Source organism: Glandiceps talaboti, chromosome 15 (assembly GCF_964340395.1).
Source record: "Glandiceps talaboti chromosome 15, keGlaTala1.1, whole genome shotgun sequence".
In the NCBI taxonomy this organism is placed as follows: Eukaryota; Metazoa; Hemichordata; class Enteropneusta; family Spengelidae; genus Glandiceps; species Glandiceps talaboti.
Genome location: NC_135563.1, coordinates 10703057 through 10723603, shown reverse-complemented (window position 1 = coordinate 10723603; position 20547 = coordinate 10703057). Strand labels below are relative to the sequence as shown.

At 35.0% G+C, this 20547-nt stretch overlaps 1 protein-coding gene across 1 annotated transcript in view; it reads left to right on the top strand.

The window, feature by feature from the left end:
* LOC144446373 (phosphatidylinositide phosphatase SAC2-like) overlaps positions 1 to 20547 on the top strand; it is a 46559-nt gene that overhangs the window by 21856 nt on the left and 4156 nt on the right. Inside the window, exons 4-16 of the mRNA XM_078136119.1 lie at positions 5295 to 5423; positions 6053 to 6268; positions 6792 to 6969; positions 7807 to 7986; positions 9393 to 9585; positions 10171 to 10248; positions 11044 to 11164; positions 11763 to 12009; positions 12555 to 12750; positions 13495 to 13569; positions 14388 to 14402; positions 17177 to 17250; positions 20065 to 20100. Of these exons, the coding sequence (XP_077992245.1) occupies positions 5295 to 5423; positions 6053 to 6268; positions 6792 to 6969; positions 7807 to 7986; positions 9393 to 9585; positions 10171 to 10248; positions 11044 to 11164; positions 11763 to 12009; positions 12555 to 12750; positions 13495 to 13569; positions 14388 to 14402; positions 17177 to 17250; positions 20065 to 20100 (1738 nt within the window). The remainder of the gene's footprint in view (positions 1 to 5294; positions 5424 to 6052; positions 6269 to 6791; positions 6970 to 7806; positions 7987 to 9392; positions 9586 to 10170; positions 10249 to 11043; positions 11165 to 11762; positions 12010 to 12554; positions 12751 to 13494; positions 13570 to 14387; positions 14403 to 17176; positions 17251 to 20064; positions 20101 to 20547) is intronic.

Here is a 20547-nt window from a genome sequence, read left to right as displayed (position 1 = left end):
CTAGATAAACAAAGGATGGGTTACTGAGAGTGGATTATGAGCCAACATGATGCACTTTTTTTATCTAAATTTTCAATACTTCCATAAAACCTATTGTGTATCATATTCTTGCTCTGGAAAGAACATAGAATACATTGTGCATTTACTCTATGATTCTGATGTCAGTGACACTTTTTAGATATACCCAAAAAGTACCTCGTTGAATCATTTGGTTTGACTAACTTAAGTCACAGATCTTAGAGTGATTATACCATGCATAAGCCAAAAATGTGGAATGTATACTCTGTTAGTTCTATGTCACAACGTGTGTTTGTGTCACGACAAAGCGTGTCTACATCATTGGTTCTGCTGTCTTCAAAATATCACAAAAACATTCAAAATTGCTATTACGGTATTTTCCCCAATATTTCTTTGATATTACTGGCGGTGTTATTCTCCAATATTTTTCTTCATTCAGCCGGGAAATACTTGTGACCTAAGGGGTTGTCACTACGAGTCTAGCGACTCTAGTAACAAAGGCCCCTCAAGTCACTCGTACTTTCCTTGGCTGAACGATGAAAATTATTGGGGGAATAATATCTAATTATCAGACATCTTTTAGTAAAGTACAATAACATGTGTAATTCTGCACATGAAACAAAAATGTCACAGAAAAAAAGAACAACTCAGATCTGACCCATGCTCCTTTAACTTAAACATAAATCCAAGTTATAACTTTATATCCCACTCATGCTGATTGTCAGTGAAGTCTTTCTACATCCTCAAATCTCACTGACTCCCTACAGGCACACAGAGTAGCTTGCAGACTCTGTCTGAATACACAAACAGATATTTGTTCATCTCCTGTTATATATATTCATACCATGCCAATTGTGAAATATTACTATATTTGTTGATTGTAATCTATCCAGGCAACAGTGGCCCCACAATGAGATGAGATCATTCAGCTATTACATCATGCAATTTTGAACAAATTAAAAAAAAAAATATTGAGGTGTCCATATTTAGTAAATTGTGATCAATATGTAAATGAAACTAAAACACTGACGTAGTTAAACTGTAAGTAAAAACCATAGATACCAATTTAACCTGACGTAAGTATACCATTGTTACCCAGCGTCTCGTTGTCTCCGACATTTTTATTTGATTTCACAAGTAATCAGTTACATGCACACATTCATGTTATACCTAAAGAAGTGATTCTTGCACTCATTATGACGAGAAATTGTATTAATTGATCTATTTTTAGAAGTTTAACTATTCATTTAATAATCCATACGTGACAGTGATGTCAAAGGTACATTTTGTGTATGTTGATTATTAATTGTATAATTACGTCATAAGTGTCACGGTGTAATCTTATTATCGGTCGGTTTCATAACATGAAATATACAGAGATGCCATACTTGATTCACTGTATCCACAGCTGGTCTAATAGTACTTGGTGTAGCGAATGTAATAATTTTCAACACACAAAATAATAGTGTTGCATTGAGTGATTGATGTGGTTCTTGCTGGTATCATGATCTTGCGTGCTTTTATAGTTTTATTCATCTATTGTCACAATTCTCTTTAAAAAATTACAGTTTTAGTAAAAATAAATGAAAATTCTGTTGTTTGGATGTTTGCAAATTATTGCAGATGACTTTAAAGTTGATATCTGATGGGCTTTTATCTCAACAATCAGCTTGTTTCTGTTTCTGTTGACTTGGTAATAACTAATACTAATGTAAGTATTACACCAAGTTACGATTAATACATACACACATGGACACCACTAGTAAGGGTGCATACTAGTGTTAATTTATTTCGACACTTTTGCTTTGAACATTCCAACTCTGGTTGTCTAGTTAAAATGTTGTTGTAATTAAACTTTTTACACCTAATATTTAGCAAAGTAGGGTCAAAAATATAATTTTTTTGGTCATAAGTTTTAATATTGAAGACTGTCAGTGTTAGGCATTGGTCCAATATATATTTAGAAAGTCCTTTTATGGCAACATTTTTAAAGACAAAATGATCATATCCTGTGTTTGTAACTTAAGTCGGTCTGATAATATGATGTTTGATTAAAAAATACAGTTGAGCAAATTTGTCTTATTTTGGTTTGGAATCGATGTCCCAATATGTGTATACTTTCAAATTGTTAAAAGATAACAACAAACTTATGAAGTAGCTCCCCTATGAAAAGTTTAATTCAGTTTACAAAATGTACACAAGCATCCATACTGTGATACATATTCATATAACTTTACTTGATTTAATGCATTTCAGTATAGAAATTTATTTTCAAATTTTTATGAAAATCGATGAGGGATATATTTTTCTTATGCAAAGTTGAAGTGGTGTGCCCAGAGACTTGTCTTGGTAGTTACAATTGTTGTAGAGAGCTTCTTGAGATGATAACAATTCTGAGGCAATTCAGAGGGATGTGATGATGTAGGTATAATGGTGAAATGGAAAGAGAGATTGAGGTTGAGATTGGATTGCATCAAAATTGAGTCGGTCATCTTATTATCTGAATTGATATGCTATACAGGCTAATATCACTTTATCCTGATTTAATTACTTGACCAATATCTGTATGTCTAAAATAGAAACATAAATGCTCTTCATTACAACTCAAAGTAGATTTCAATACTATTAGATACATAATGAGGAATCACATTATGTCAAATTGGATGTTGTTATCTTCCTATGGTGCCGTAATTGAAAAACTCTCCAGGGGCCCTAGTTGTAAAGAGGTGACTGCAAAATTTCCATATTGGAAACATGAAATATGATATCATATTTATAATCAATTTCAAAACATTTAGACAACAAAGCAAAATCCTGAATGCAGCAACCATTTGTTATTACTTTGTAACTGAGGGTATTTTCTGACTGACTGACTGACTGACTGACTGACTGTGTCTGTCTGTCTGTCTGTCTGTCTGTCTGTCTGTCTGTCTGTCTGTCTGTCTGTCTGTCTGTCTGTCTGTCTGTCTGTCTGTCTGTCTGTCTGTCTGTCTGTCTGTCTGTCTGTCTGTCTGTGTCACATCATTCCTTCCTCCTCTCTCCTCTCCTCTCCTCTCCTCTCCTCTCCTCTCCTCTCCTCTCCTCTCCTCTCACCCTCCTCTCCTCTCACCCTCCTCTCCAGGTCTCCCTCCATTGAACAAAATACTAGTTTTACAAATAGAATTGAAAACATGTTTGTTTCCAAACTATTAGTGGTTGTATGGTTGCATTACTTCTGACATTTTGGTAAGACATTTAGCTAATCAATGTAGACATCTATGGCATTTGATGTTTTTTTCCCCTCAAGGTACATGTATAGGTACTAAGTTACAGTAGCAGTACGCCATTTCACTTGGGCAGTGATATATTTAGCACAACTGAGGTATAGTGTGTGTGTGTGTGTGTGTGTGTGTGTGTGTGTGTGTGTGTGTGTGTGTGTGTGTGTGTGTGTGTGTGTGTGTGTGTATGTGTGTGTATGTATGTGTCTGTCTGTCTGTGTATGTGTCTGTCTGTCTGTCTGTCTGTCTGCAGCGTGTGTTGTCTGTGTGTGTGTCAAAATGGTACATGTGCTATCAATGTGGATATCATGAAGTGATTCATGTTACACTGTGATACTGTTAGTATATAGACTAGATAGTCTTGTTATAATTACAAAGCCAAGAAAGTAACTCACCTGCTGAAGATGGCCATACTTAATTAATTCTACGTTTCTCATGACCTAACTGACCCTATATTTCATCAATCTGATGAATAATAAACAAATCTGATACCCTCACTATAGCAGGATTAGAAAAAAATTATGTCACTGATTATATGAGTATCAAAAATATTTAAGTAATCGAGTGAAGATTACAGTTTATTGCTGAAATTTGGGAATTTTAAGAAAACAAGTGGTTTAGTGTTTCATTCTGACTTCTATACTTCATTACTTGTCAGAATATTCAAGTACAAGTATGAAATGAAAGTATCACCAACATGTACATTTTTGTACGTATGTACTTTTTTATGCTTTTCACAATTTTTTTACTGATCGACTGAACCATCAGTTTTAAGGTATAAAGATGAGGAACATTGAGTAAAGGTGACCTTAGCGTACATTAGTCCCCCCCCCCCAAAAAAAAAAAAAAAAAAAGAAAAAAAAAAAAGAAAAAAGAAAAAAAAGAATTGTTTCTGGTCAGCACATGCATCACTTAAATACCCTTGCATCGGTATTCTTTTTTTTCCTCTGTTTGTCCAGCCCATGCAGTCTGCAATGCAGATCCGGGGAAGAAACACAAAAATAACCCTACCTATGTCAGTGAAGACAACTGCAGGGCCAATCATGAACAAGCAAATGCCCCACATACTCACTTGCTCTAAAGTACTAAATAAAAAGAACAGTAACTGCCCAATAAATAGTAGATTGAGTGACAGGTTTGTTGAGAATTTAAAAAAACAAAAAAACAAAAAAACAATGTGTCATTGCACCACTTTAGACAATCTGTCTTGACCAGAAACAATTTTTTTCCTTTTTTTTGGCCTTAAACAAAATGTATTGTGATGTAAAGAAAATTGCTCTCCCATTCAATACCATATTGTAATTATTTGTCTTATTACAGTGCCCCATTGCTGTATTTGCTAATCTTATCAGCTTTCTGGACTGGTTTAATAACATGTCATACAAAGAGTTCATGTAGAAAATCAGATGTAATTACCAATGTGATTGCTTGTCATTTTCACCACAAGAGGGCTCACTTCATTCAATTACAGAATGATTTATGTGATAGTAATTGACTTTCATTATGATGCTGTCAATATTAAATTAACAGGATGACAGTTTTATGTTGCTTGTTGTTAAAGTTTTGACTCTGTTTAAAGTTTGCTACCTTATCCGTGAGTTTGGAATGTAGAATGGACGGACACTAAGAAGACTTTGATATAGAACTTCTATAATTATGTAAACTGATAAATTGTCAATATTTTTGCATAAACTTTTGAATTTTTTGATGTTATGCATACATAAACTAATAAATTTAAAACTTATTTCATTTGATACTGAATGCATAAAGTGAATAGAATTGAAACTTTCGCATAGCAACCTGTGTCTTTTCTGGCCCCCAGTTATCCTTGCAGTCTCTGTGTAAGTTTATAGGATTGTTACATAGCTACTTGTGTCCTACCCATGTTTATGACTGTGATGAAAGTGGGATTTTGTATCTACAGAAGGATACTGTTGCGATAGTCTATGAATAATATTGATCACACTGTTGTGATTTTCAACATTACTGACTCAATTTATCGTCTGTCATTCCTTGTAGCTATGCAAGAAGCACCATTTTGGTATCAGCAAACCAGAAAAACTAGTCAGCTCCCAAGATGGACAGCAGAAAGCACTTATCAAAACATGGAACTCCATCAAGACGTCAGTCACTGTCAAAGGCAAGAAGGTAAAAGCAGAAACTGGTGGTTATACTGTGTGTGTGTGTGTGTGTGTGTATGTGTGTATGTGTGTGTGTGTGTGTGTGTGTGTGTGTGTGTGTGTGTATGTGTGTGTGTGTGTGTGTGTGCGCGCACGCATGCGTGCACATTCACACATATATGCATGTGTGTGTGTGTGTGTGGTTGCGTGTGCATGCATGTGTGTGTGCATGTATATAAATATGTGTGTGTGTGTGTGTATGTGCACATGTATGTGTGTGTATGTGTTTGACTGTATGTATACAGGTATGTGTCTGTGAGTGCACATGTATCCACCTGATCCATCCATCCTAAGTGCTTATTATTACCTTTAGAAAAATAGTCATAAATATTGAGTGTGTATCTAATAAATATGTATGTCTGCTAAGTCCCACAAGGCAATGGTGGATTAGTGTGAAAAGAATAGAATGTTAGTAGAATAGAGTTTTACATTTGGTGCTTCTTTGCAGTCACAAAATTACGTGATGTGAAATCATGAAATCATCTCGCAGAACCCAAAGTTTATGAAAACACACCATTCTATTTCCTGGAATGGTGTTCCCCCTTTAATTTCAGACTAACTGCTACTGTTATCGTTTATATTTCTCTCACAACACAGAAAGAGTTGAAAGACCGTGAAAAGTTAGAACGACGAGTACTAGAAGAACTACATAAGATGTTTAGTGATTGTGACTCCTTCTACTACAGTCCTACTGGAGACTTAACAAACTCAATACATAGACAACACTACAGTAAAGGCACATCACCTGCCAGGAATGCCAATGATATATTTTTCTGGAATAAGTTTATGATGCAAGATATTCTGGATTCTAAGGTAAGATTTCAGCACAACTGATCAGAAGTAAATACGACTATTGTCAAAATTTTTCCTCCAAAAGTTTTGACTGGGTTCCTGTCATATCTTAAAAACTAGTGAAAATGTGAAATAGTATCTTCTCCGCTAGAGTATTTGTGTGCCCAAAATAGATACATGCATAATATGTGGTATTGTTTGAGTTGTCCTTTTTCTTTACGAAGGATAAGAGCATGGAAATACAAGTAGTATGCAGCGCCCTCCTGCAGTCATATGACAAGTTGATGTCATTGACCCCTACAGCTGAAGTAGGCTAAGTGATTTTAATAGCTGAAATATGTTTAGTAAATTATTTACGCTCTGAGTTCATTGCTAAAGCAAAATTTCTGAAAATTAAATTTAGCCAAAGTGTATTATGTTCACAATAACTTGAATAATAAGGCAAATGTTCATATTATGATCAGGATAAGGGATAATGGGTAAGGAATTCAATCTTTTAATATGTGATGATTTGAATGACTTGAATGTTGTATTTGATTGACAGGACACACAGCAGGCTGACCACTGGATTCTACCAATCATTCAGGGATATGTACAAATAGAACCATGCAGATTAGACTTTACTGAAGACAAAACAACCCCAGAGGAAGAGTTACCACTTTTTAAAGACCCTGTAGAATTTACATTGACTATCATTTCAAGGAGAAGTCGATATAGAGCAGGTAAAGTATGATTGGGCTGATTTCGTTCTCCGCAAAACTAGTCGTTGATCACCTGATAGAAAAAAACCCCAACAGGATTGAAATTGCATAGCTGTGGCATAGTTGTGTTTGTTTGCCAATCGGTGGAACCCTTCTGAAAGCTTAACATTAGATCCGACTAAACCATTTTGCCATCAATACTAATGGTTTCGTATGCAAACATAGCTACATCAATAGGCAAACAAGTAAATTTTTCCAAATACATTTTTCATCAGAATTCACCTCACTTCATGGACACTGAGTCCAACCCTCCAAGAGATAACTATTTCGCATTGGATAAGTCCTCTGTATGGTCCTGTATTCTAACATCCCAACCCTAGCTCTGTATTTCTAACATCCCAACCCTAGTGTCACAGTCTCTTGTGTTCTGTTTGAGATCCAAAAACAGGCTAGGATATAAAACACAAATCTAGCCATGCTCTTCAGTCTGGCTAAATTTTGCATTGAATAAAGTCTCTAAGATATGTTTTAATTACATGGCTCTAACATCAAAACCCAAGTGCCATAGTCTAATGTATTCTCTTTGAGTTCTGAAACTGACTGGGATGTAAAACACACATATACCATTATTAGTATCGGACCAATGTACTCTTGTATTGTAGTAAGACCTGGATCTGAGCTCTGAAGATTACTGAACTAAAGACGAGGGTGACATAACCTTCATAAATACCCTTGATGTGCACCTTCAGTGCAATACTACCTTCGGCTGCCTATATCAAGAGAAAGCCTGACAGTCTAACAGCTGGACTGGTCTTTTTCAGGATTTCCTAAACTAAGTTTCATTATTGATTTTGACAGGAACCAGATACAAGAGAAGAGGAGTAGATGAAACAGGGTCATGTGCCAACTACGTGGAAACAGAACAGATAATGTCAATACCCCATCATACCGTATCATTCCTACAAGTTAGAGGTTCAGTTCCTGTATTCTGGAGTCAACCAGGTTATAAGTACAGACCACCACCCAGGCTTGATAAAGGTAAATCTCAGATTTTACCAAAGGGTGCTACGCAGTTTTCAAAAATTCATTTTCATTCATAGATTAGCAAACTGAGATTATAGTACATACAGTGCATTTACATATATAATGACTTAATTTGCATAATGAAATTATCTGCCTTTATTGTACTACCACCAAGATTTAATAAAAGTAAATCTCAGATTTTACCAAAAGGAACTCTCAGTTTTCAAAAATTCATTTTCGTTGGATTCGCAAACTGATATTATAGTACATATAAGTGCATTTACATATATAATGACTTAATTTGCATAATCAACTTATCTGCCTTTATTTTATTACCACCAAGATTTGACAAAAGAGTGCTCTCATTATACTCATTCACAAAAACACATTTACAGAGAGTAGGTGAACTGGAGTTTCAATTTGAAGATTCTTGGCATTTGTAAGAAATTTATGTTTAATCATGAGATGACTCTTCAGAACCCAACGTTTATGAAAATACCTGTATTTCCTGGAGTGATGTGTGCACCGTTAACATATGATGAAGTAGCAGCGAATACATCCCTCATCTCTCAGCTAAAAATTGTTTAAAAAACAGGAAATGAGAATCATTTTCATCAAGTCACGAACTATTATCCTAATTAGACTGATATTGATTGTACTTTTCAAAAGCCATTAGCTAATTATTGTATTCCATTTCAGTAAATAGTCAGGTATGAACTAAATTATATATAATAGATTTCAGTCAATCAAAATGATTTGCGCCATTACTGACTGTTATTACCATGGCAACAGTCTGATTTGCAACTCACAAAATGTCAACAAAGGAGATTATAATGATTGCTTTGGAGAAACTGAAATCATAAGATGTCTGTTGATGTGATACTTGAATATGGCAGATCTGGACTATGTATGTTTAAACATGTTTCAGAATTATTCACAGATTCCAGGTTATATTTCAGATAACTGTGTGTTACTTTTGTAGGTTTTCAGTTTTTTATTGTACCTTTATGTACCATCTTGTCGCAGATGGATAAAAGTTCTTTCTAAAATGTTGTGAGGTGCACTATAACTTAATTATTAGCGGAGCTGAACAGATATTCAGTAAAGTTATAGGAACTGTAAAATGTCTGTCTGTCTGTCTGTCTGTCTGTCTGTCTGTCTGTCTGTCTGTCTGTCTGTCTGTCTGTCTGTCTATGTCTGTCTCTGTTTGGCTGATAGTGAAAAAATATACTGGATAGCTTGCTGTTACAGTAGTATTTGATGATGATGTTACTTGTTGTGCCAGGCTTGTTAGGAAGGAAATTAATTTGTCAATATGCAATTGAAGTAAGACTTAAAGATAAAACAAGTGACTCCCATATTTTGACCCTACTATAAACCTGCCATACAGTAAATTAAAATATTTTGTTTTTATGGTATAGGTGAAGAGGAAACAGCCAAAGCCTTTCGTGCTCACTTTGATGAGGAGCTGAAAAAGTACAAGAATGTGGCTATCATAAACCTAGTAGATCAGACAGGTCGGGAACAGGTCATTGGAGATGCCTATGTACACTATATACTTAACTACAACAGTCCTCTAATGACTTATGTTAGCTTTGACTTCCATGAATACTGGTAAGTTGGTTTCCTTCAATCAATTATTTGATAACTATGTCGTGATATTTACAGCCTAAGTAGCTGGAATGTTGTGTTATTTACATCTAGTTTTAGTTTGATGTAAAATACACCGAACCTCAGTTCAGTCACACTCTTGACCAATCATGGATAGTACTGTGTACACTGGCATGATATCCATGTGTAAGTGAGATAGCATAAAGACAGCAGACACAAAGTTACTGCTCTTTTTCTTTGTTCTTGCTGTACTAGTAACTGCCATTGATTAAAAAATGCCTAACCACCCCCTGTAAAATTCTTTTAAGAGCACCTAGAATTCTTTTACTCACATCTTGTTAACAGCTTCATACATGGCCCATACAATCAACAGCCATGACAAAATTTTAGCTCTCTTCGCCAAATGTTGGGCACCCTTGTGTGATCCTTACATGCAAAATGGCCAGAAATTCGGTAATCGGAATATGGCATATTGTGAAGTCTATTGACAATACTGTAATCATTCCTACAGTGATTTCAACCATAATGATAATAATATAACTAAAACTAGAGGATTGTTTATTAATTTGATTGTTATGTTTTTTGTAGCCGAGGAATGAAGTTTGAAAATGTTTCTGTGTTAACAGAAAGTATCAAAGAGATAATCAAAGACATGAGATATAGTTGGTGAGTATTGTGACACTCAAGTCAATTTAGCAATCTAAGATGTACTAAATAACGTTAATACGATAAGACATAACAAGAACTAAATAACATAAAATCCTGGTTGTAGTGTAAGATATGCTGATGAGGGGGATGGTTATCACTTGACTGTAATCTGGGTTTAACCATTAAATCGCTGTCTGCCATTGATGAAGTTTAGTCTTTGTTTTATAAAATCACTCATAATCAAAGAGGTCAGCATGTCTTTTCATCACTTCATGATGTAGATGTTATTTTAAATGTAATAAACACAAAACAAGCCTATATGTAACAACACCATACACAACATCATCTCACACAATACATCTTGGAATCAGAAATTTCACTGTTGGACCCAGTACTCTGTCATGAATCTAAGTTTGTATAATTTTAAACACTAAATAATATTTTATGATGGAGTAATCATACAGTGGTTACAGATACAGTGGGATTGAATGTTTGGGAGGTTAGATTTATGTTTAGGAAATCAATTTTAATATGACAGACGCTACTGGTATGTGGGCCAATGTTTGGATGTGCCAACTGCATACCTGATTGTAACTTTGTAAGCCATGCTTCACTCCCTTATACCTACTTGAACTTAAAGACAAAAACTGCATAACTAAACCATACAGTAACTCTATTTGAAAGGCCTATGTTTTCATGAGGACCACAACTTGAACTTTAAATAATGGGTTACATGTATCTTCTAACAACAGTTATTCCAACATACTTTCAAGAGTGGCTGATTGTTTTTCTTTATCTGTTTGGTATCCTAAGGGTTGACAAGAAAGGTATTATATGCGAGCAGCAAGGTGTATTCCGTGTGAATTGTATGGACTGTCTAGATAGAACTAATGTTGTACAGACAGCCATAGCTAGAGTTGTACTAGATACACAGGTAAGTTGTACAGACTGCCTAGATAGACCCAACATTGTACAGACAGCCATAGCTAGAGTTGTACTAGATACACAGGTAAGTTGTACAGACTGTCTAGATAGACCCGACATTGTACAGACAGCCATAGCTAGAGTTGTACTAGATACACAGGTAAGTTGTACAGACTGCCTAGATAGAACCAACATTGTACAGACAGCCATAGATAGAGTTGTACTAGATACACAGGTAAGTTGTACAGACTGCCTAGATAGACCCAACATTGTACAGACAGCCATAGCTAGAGTTGTACTTGATACACAGGTAAGTTGTACAGACTGCCTAGATAGAACCAGTGTTGTACAGACAGCCATAGCTAGAGTTGTACTCGATACACAGGTATAAGTTGTATGGACTGCCTAGATAGATAGATAGATAGCTGTAGTTAGAATTATGTGTTATATTTTATAACTTTTTTTGATAAAAAATTGTGCAATTTTCAGAAGTACCGTGTCCATTTGAAAACATGTGTTGAAAAAGTTCTTTGTTGCATTATGACATGGTCCTGGTTTAAAGTGGATTGCATATCTTGGAAAGTAACAAAGTCTGACTTTTCCCACAGCTGAGAAAACTTGGAATGCTTGTACCTGACTCTGTGATGACACCAAGTGTACGTGCTATCTATCAACAACTATGGGCCAACAATGGAGATGTAATCAGCAGACAGTATGCTGGTACTGTGGCTCTCAAGGGAGATTTCACCAGGACTGGAGAACGCAAATTTACTGGTGTGATGAAAGATGGATATAATTCTGCCAATAGATACATACAGAATAGGTTTAAAGATGCCTACAGACAAGTTGTTATAGGTATGATCTATGTTTTAGCCCCCCCCCCCCCCCCCCCCCCCCCCCATTGGCATAACCTGGAGTGGCTATAGGAATGACCCATGTCTGTCCATCCATTCCATCTATCTGTGCATATTTGTCCGCTTGCACCACTTGCATTCAATAGGGACCTTGCAAACCTGCCATGTTGAATGTTGCATCATGGGAAATGTGATAATAGATACTAATGAATTGGTATTGTAAACAATGCTGTTACATTGTTTGCAACCATGAATGATCAATTCATAGTTACCCTGACTATTGTGGGAGGTTTTTTTATCGGTAGATCCATGATTAGGTATTACAATAACCCACAGATAATCCCATAGTCCTTTGCGTCTGAGCATGCTCTGTCTGGATTGCAAGTTCCCTATTGATCGATGCAGTGTATGAAGAAGTGTTTCTGCTAATCTCTACCAATACATCACATTCTTTAGTTCATCAGTAAAACATCCTCATGATAGTACAATACAGTTTTGTATTTGACTTCTAAAAAGGCTCTGTTGTTTCTTCCTCCTATCATTTAGATTTAATGTTAGGAAACCCAGTCACAGAAGACTTGTCAGCGTTGAATGCAACCAAGTCACCGGAAACCGAGGAAGACGTGTGGATATTAGAAAAAGATGATAACGTGAACCAGTTGATACAACATTGTAAAAAGTTGTTACTTCCACAGAATGAAGAATGTTTTGGTGGATGGGCACTGATAGACTGTGATCCACCGTAAGTCAATGCACTGCAGTCACAGCTAGATAGTAAGGCAAATGCTACCAAACCAGAGTTACTATAGAATTTCAAATGAGATATTTTTTAATGCGTTTTATGTCTCACATAACGATTTTTATTACGAATTACATAAAGCAAAATACATACATTTAATCTGACTGTGAACACTGTCGGATGAAACAAGGAAGATTAAAAAACAGATCTGTTTATTTGTGTGCACAGTGAGATAAAATGTAACATTTCATGTGTGTACGTGCTATCACTCTGTATTTTGAGATTGAATCGGGCCTGTAAATTATCACTTGATGTGTTCTGCTGCCACCAAGTGACAGGATTGAGAAAATAAACACCTTTGTTTAATTAAGGTGGATAAAGTTAACGAACAAAACTTTTGGAGATGAGGATGTGTAAAAGGAACAACAAAGTGCTTCATTCACTACATTTGGCTTGCTGGGAATTTCTCACAATGATTTTGCTTCACACACATGCAAACAGAGGTGGATTTCATTCATGTTTTGGACTACATGACAGGGCTATGTTGCACACTGCATATCACATTGCTATGGAATTGACAAGGCTTTCTCAGTCAGTCTACAGACTGTTGTGGAGTCACCAAGGCCTGGAAACACATAGCATATGTGGGCTATCATTCACTAAGTTTACAATGTCATTTTGCAAATTATTTAGATTTGAGAAAATACTGAATCTAACAATGATGTATTCTCCTGTCTGTATGTTTAGAGATACAACTGACATCACCCAACAAGATCTAGATGTAATTCTGTTATTGACACAGAGGGCGTACTACATAGCAAAGTAAGTACACCACATGTATTAAACTTTGTAGTACATTTCTAATCATCAAATCTAACTTTTGTCTATATTCTTCTATTTCATTTTTCTCTGAAACTGATTATGACAGTGTCCCAAAACTTCAAAAACCACTTAATCACTGTAAGAAACACAAATTTATGAAATCTTTGCCCGATCAGTGTAGTAAATGAAGTCCCATTAATATTGCCCTCTTTCTCTCTTTTCCCGTTACTATAGTAACACCACTGATTCAGACCCTAGATGTCTATGATTCAATTGATCGATTCAGTATATAGTGCCCTCTAACTGCCTTGTACTGTTACGTTCTTCCCATTACTATAGTAACACAACTTGCATTCTATTGATTGATGCAGTAGATAGCACCCTTTAACTGTCTTGCTCTGTCACCATTTACAGTCAATTGATCAGTATATAGCGCCCTCTAACTGTCTCGCTCTTTCACCTTGTTCCCATTACTATAGTAACACTACTTACATTCGATCGATTGATGCGGTATATAGCGCCCTCTAACTGTCTCGCTCTTTCACCTTGTTCCCATTACTATAGTAACACTACTTACATTCGATCCGTTGATGCAGTATATAGCGCCCTCTAACTGTCTTACTCTGTCACCTTGTTCCCATTACTATAGTAACACTACTTTACATTCAATCGATTGATGCAGTATATAGCGCCCTCTAACTGTCTCGCTCTGTCACCTTGTTCCCATTACTATAGTAACACTACTTTACATTCAATCGATTGATGCAGTATATAGCGCCCTCTAACTGTCTTGCTCTGTCACCTTGTTCCCTTTGTAGCCACATGTCAATTATGTGAGTAACTAATCTTTCCACCCTTGTTACTCAATATTGTCAGATTCTTGCATGCTTTCAATCTCTTCCTGTCTTTTTCCTCTGTATAAATCTGTGATTGTAATTCTGTTGTGTTGCATTATCTATATAAAAGACCTGGATAGGTACATTATGTGTGGTGTTTCTTATCTGTTTCATCAAACTTTCATCGATATCGTGTTTGTAAATACATGTTCACTCTCATCTCTCATATAAACAGCAAAATTTGATACAGTCATAAATAACAGATTTATGAATATTGAAAGTTGAAATTGACATACATTTAAATGGTGTAAGTTTTGTTCATGATAAACTTGTAAAGTTAGTCGAGAGACTCGCTAGAAAATGTCATTTACCAGAAATGTATGCTGACAAACCAGTATGTCGTCAGGTAGCCTACCTGTAGTCTCCACTGTCAAACTATGTCTAGTCAGGTAGCCAAGTCTTTAGGCTGTTGTAAAGTAGACTTTCACACCGTCTGAGTATTCGTATTCTGTTCACTGCCCTGTTTAGATACATCATTAGCTAGTTGTACCTCCTAACCCTTGTATCAACAGGAGGGTTGTGAAGTATGACCAGTTAACAGTGTATCTAAAACATTGCAGTGAACAGGCTACTATAAGCATGTCTAAATGTGTCTATATGTGGTTTCAATGACATAGTCCAACTTTTAGAAAACAGTAAGTCCATCTTAACCAAAAGGAGCTGCAACTTTTTGTATTTTTTTATCTAACTTTTTACTAAGCAAAGTCTAATCAAGGAAGTGTTAGTCGAGTGTTCATTATGAGCAGAGTAAAAATATGTTTGGAATGAACTACTTGTTAGATAACACAAAATTATGAAAAGTGTAGTCATTTGACATGACAGATGAGAGGCATCACACATGATGACTGTATCTATACACTTATACAATCATGTACATCAATACAGATTAATTGATGTCTGTTAAAATTGTACCATGGTAGTGTTGAAGTTGGTGGAAATATTGTGTACTGTAGGTGTTTATTATGTGGTGTATGTATGTATGTATGGTGGTGTACATGAATATCCCAAATGTATATTTAATATATAATTGTATGATATAATATTTATGTATTCATAATTGTTCCATGTCACTTTCATTCCTAAATATACAGTCTTGTTATTATCAAGAGACACACTCACAAGAGACAGTCTAAGATCTGATGTGAAAATTTAAATTTGAGTTTCTTCCAGTAAATGGTCTGTCTCGCCAATTCAATTAAGAAGCTCAGAGGTTGCAAAATATACCAAAAACACAGTGTCATGGGGAAATCACTCCCCTACCCCAATCTATCTTCAGGCATATTCTATAGGGTTCTTTTTGGTGCGCGTGACTTTTAGATCTTTCTTTGCATATTTTACCGTTCATTTGAATATGCGGTCATTCTATTCCACAACATTTAGATATACAGTCAGGTGATGGCCTGTTATATATCTTGCATTGATATCCTATGAGGAAGAATATTGATTCCAAACATCAGGATTGAATTTATTTATCAGAACTATTCTACTCATTATTTTTGCACTCCAATCTATTACATGTATGAGATAATATGCCAATGTATTTATGTGGTATGTTGTCATGGCAGTTAGCATGACAGTACTTCATGTATCAGCACATGACGCTATGACCACATGACAGTAGCTGTAATATTACCAAAGCTATAATGTGTAGTCTGGTGATGTATACTTGTTATCAAAGTCATTTGTTGTCAGTGTGCATGTTATCATTATATCTGATTTTGTGTCTCCCCCTTGTTGTACGTAGATGTACATTTATATGTATTAGTACTTTGTGTGTGTACTGATAAAATACTGGCTTGCCTTGGGCATTAAAGTCAACATTATCCATGAGGGACAAATATCAACATGTATGTGTACATCTACACTGGCTGAAACAAATTGTGTTTGGCTAGCCTCACATTCCAAAAAATGTGACCATATCGTTCACTTGGGAATTTACAACATTAGAAGAAATACTGTCATGACTTAAACTTTATGCCTTGTAATAGATTATAAAGTTTGTATTAGATGAACACTGAATATTCATGACTCCTAAGTGCTTATTACCTTCAGATAAAGTCATGAACACTGAATATTCATGACTCCCAAGTGCTTATTACCTTCAGAAAAAGTTATGAACACTGAATATTCATGACTCCTAAGTGCTTATTACCTTCAGATAAAGTCATGAATATTTATTGTTCATCAGATACATATGTCTGCTAAGACCCATGATGCAGTACTGTACTACTGAAGAACAACAGAGATGAAAAAGAGTTTCAGTGTGGTGTTTCTTGGCAACTAAGTACAATTTATGTGATATGAAATTGGGAAATGACTCTCCAGAACCCAAAGTTTATGAAAATACCTTTATTTTCAGTGGTGTTCCCCTTAAAGTATCTTCAATAAGTAGACAACTACAGTAACTACAAATACATTCAGCAAAAATAAACCCCAAAACATAACCTTAGCTTATGTCCCTTTAATAAACAGTACCTCGATAGAGATGACATACCAATACTGATCAGTGATATCAATGAAACTGTTCACATGATAGTAACATATGTTACATTATTTGAAAAATCATGCCATTGTCATCATCATTTTTGAATTTTGAATGTCGTTGTTTTTAATCTTAGCTTTCTGCTTGACTTACGTTTAATTTATTTATGTGAAATCCTAAATTTGGAGATGGCATCTAAATGATGACTGTTCTACTTCTGATTCAACAGCTATAGTGACGATGCAGAGAAAGTGACTCATTATCAAAGGATACCCATGGAAGACTTGGAGATGATAGAAATAGGTAAGACAAGAAATTAGTGTGTGGTACCCTTAACCTTCCCCAAAGACTTGGATATGATAGAAATAGATAAGGCAAGAAAGTGGATTTTGTAACATTACTTGCCCCAAATCATTAACAAACATGTCATCAAAACTCACACCACTACATTGCAAATTTGCAGTCGGAAACTTAACCATTTTTTGTTGTTGTAAATTTTTAAAGTTTTTTCTGAGGTCAAATTGTACCTGATTTCATGAGGCGTCATTTCTACAAATGTTCCCCTTCAAGTTGGAGTGAAATATTTAGACCTTTTGTATTTTATTTATCACTTTTTAAGTGAAAAAGGTAACAACTATGTTAGCTAGCTAGATAACATGTGATGCTGTCTACAGATACTAGCAATCAATCAAAAGAATTTGTATAGTGCCAAAATCCAATACAACGTAATGTAATAATTACATATAGGCATACAAGAATGTGTCTATATGAAAAGTGTCAAGTTCATCAACAGTGTGTCTACATGAGTGAAATATAAATACAACAGAAAAGATATCAAATGTAATCAAATTAATTGTCTATGTTATCTTTAATATATAAACACAAGAGGCATTTGTTTGTTCAAATTTTCACATCTGCAGTGGAAACTTTTTGAGATGCATGTGGGTACTAGCCTTGTGAGCATTGGATTTGCACAAAAATTATGTATTCAGTGGGTACGAGTGTAACGCATCATGTGCATTGAGTATCTATTCTATCATCAACAGTTTCATTATATATCAGTTTCTTGTTTAATCTGAAAGATCCAGTCGTTGGTCCACATATGTAACCACTCCCTATCCCATATTACAAATGGAGCATGTTACATAAAGCGGAAACAACGACGGATCTGTCAAGCTATTTTTTATTTTCGACTTTTTCAATGTTCTGGTTGGTTGTTGGGAATTCACTATCTGTGAATGTTATGATGTATCTCTGCTTACTATATTACTATTTCAGTATCAGCTGTCTTTACAGGATATTTCTTCCCCCACTGTGTTTTTATTTAACTTGTCATGGTTTGTGCTTGATGTACATGAATGTACCTGTACATATGTATGTTAGTATGGGTGAACATATCTGATTCTTATTGACTGATTTTCTGTATACTTTGCTATCTGTACCACCACTTTTACTAGCAAGGTGTTACAACCAGTAACACTGAAGTAAAACACTTTCTCTATGTGCTACCCTCCTTCATAGTATTCATATCAAGTATAAAAGTATACTGTTTCAATTGGTTCATTTACAAGGCTAGCATGTGGCCTTTCTAATGTGGTCAATTAGCAAATGAAACAGTATACTTTAACACTTGATATGGATGCTATAAATGATCGTGGTATGTACAGAAAACACTTTATTTTGGCGTTATGGGTTGTATTTGGTTTGTTTTCAACTAATATACCACATGTACTAACTTGCATGAGATCAAAATACTATTGTAAACAAAACTAAAAACATTGAATTTCAAAGACAAATTTTCAGAACAGTGATAAGTTTGGAATGCATAGAAAAGTGGCCCTTAGAAGATTTATTCAAATCATAGACCCTACACGAAAATGACCCAGAGTACATAAATTTTATGTATATACTTGTAGTATTCGATGATTCCGTTGGTTTTTGTAGTATTTGGTGATTCTGTTGGTTTTTGTCTTTCTGTCTGTTTCGTGCTTTTTTCTTAGTCTGTAAATTTTAAAGTAAATATGATATTCTTTTTAAAAAAATGTTTGTAAAGTTTTTCTAAGTATTATGAAATGTAAGTTTAGAAAGAAAGAAATAAGTGAAAGTGATTTTTAACAAGTACAAATATTTTTCCACATGACAGAGGCTGTCTGAAAGTGTTAAAAGATTAATTTATGCATTAACATAGAGCTTGACAGATTTTAGACTCTCTTTTGTGGAAATTTATTTTTTGGACTATACTTCAGTTTGTTGGTTTGTGTCAATGAAATGTATTTAGCAGGTATTAAACGTTTTATCAGGCAGTTTCAAATTTGAATTTCATTGTTGTATAAAACCGAGATACAAAATTATGTACACAAATTGTACATCATGATAAAATATATACTGTGCAATCTCTGTACATTCAATATTCTGCATTGAATACATCATTATCATAATTTGCATACTCCAACATTACTCATGAATATGCTTAACATTAATTATTACTAAATGCCCTCCTATTGTGCAATAGATGAAGGGGCTAACCTTGGTACCATAAATTCAGACAAAACATCAGTATTTTACATGTTTGTAGTCTACGGTATGTTTGTTGCAACTATGTGCAATCATATTTATCATAAATGGTTACTAAATGGCCTCATATTGTGCAATAGATGAGTTAGAACGGAGGAACCTTGGCACATGCCAAAACACCACTTATTTGGAGATATACTCAGTGTTTGTATTCTACAATGAGTTTGTTGCCGCTATGTGCAGCCATTTTATCACTGTAATCAGACCACACACACTCACAAGTATATCACACAGAACTGCACTACTACACACAATAATCAGACACATGCACTCACCTATATCACACGTAACTTGACATAACCACTGCTGTGCTGCAGGGATCATTATAAATAGCAGTAATTTGCAACGATTATAGCATGTTTAGCATGCACTCAATTCATATTCAACACACAGATCATTCTCACAAAATAAATCTCTTCTTCTGTAATATTTTTTTTTGCACCCATCTCATACATAAATTGCATGATATAATAATAACGAACTGCATGCATGATAAAAAAAGGTCTCTTTTTTTGTCTTTTGCCCACACTTTTAACATTACAGGGGAAACAGAGCTACATTTTGAGCAATTGCTCATATGTAAGTACAACGTAAACGTAGTGCCAGTCCTTATTTTCTCCATCTAACTATCCCATATCATCAATCCTAAAAATTTGCCTTTGCTTGCTTGCTGCTTTTCTACCGGTCTCCATTTATCTGTTTGTTTGTTTGTTTGTTTGTCTGTCAATGTCTATTTGGTTGAGTGTGTGTTTTTTTACAATGAAACTTTCATGGTGGTAGGTTGTTTTCTGATTTGGACAGGTTGTCTTGCAGTGCAGTGCAGTGCAGTGGTATACTTTGCAGTACAGTACAGTACAGTACAGATAGTTTGTCATAACAGTATATCTATTGTAGTTCCATGTACCTGCGGACAGCGCCTTTTTTCCTCCCACCAGTCCTGACCAAGATGTTAGTTATTGTTCAGATGTTGTATTGACTATTGACAGTTAGAATTTGAAGACATGTTATGAAATATGTTAATTTCTT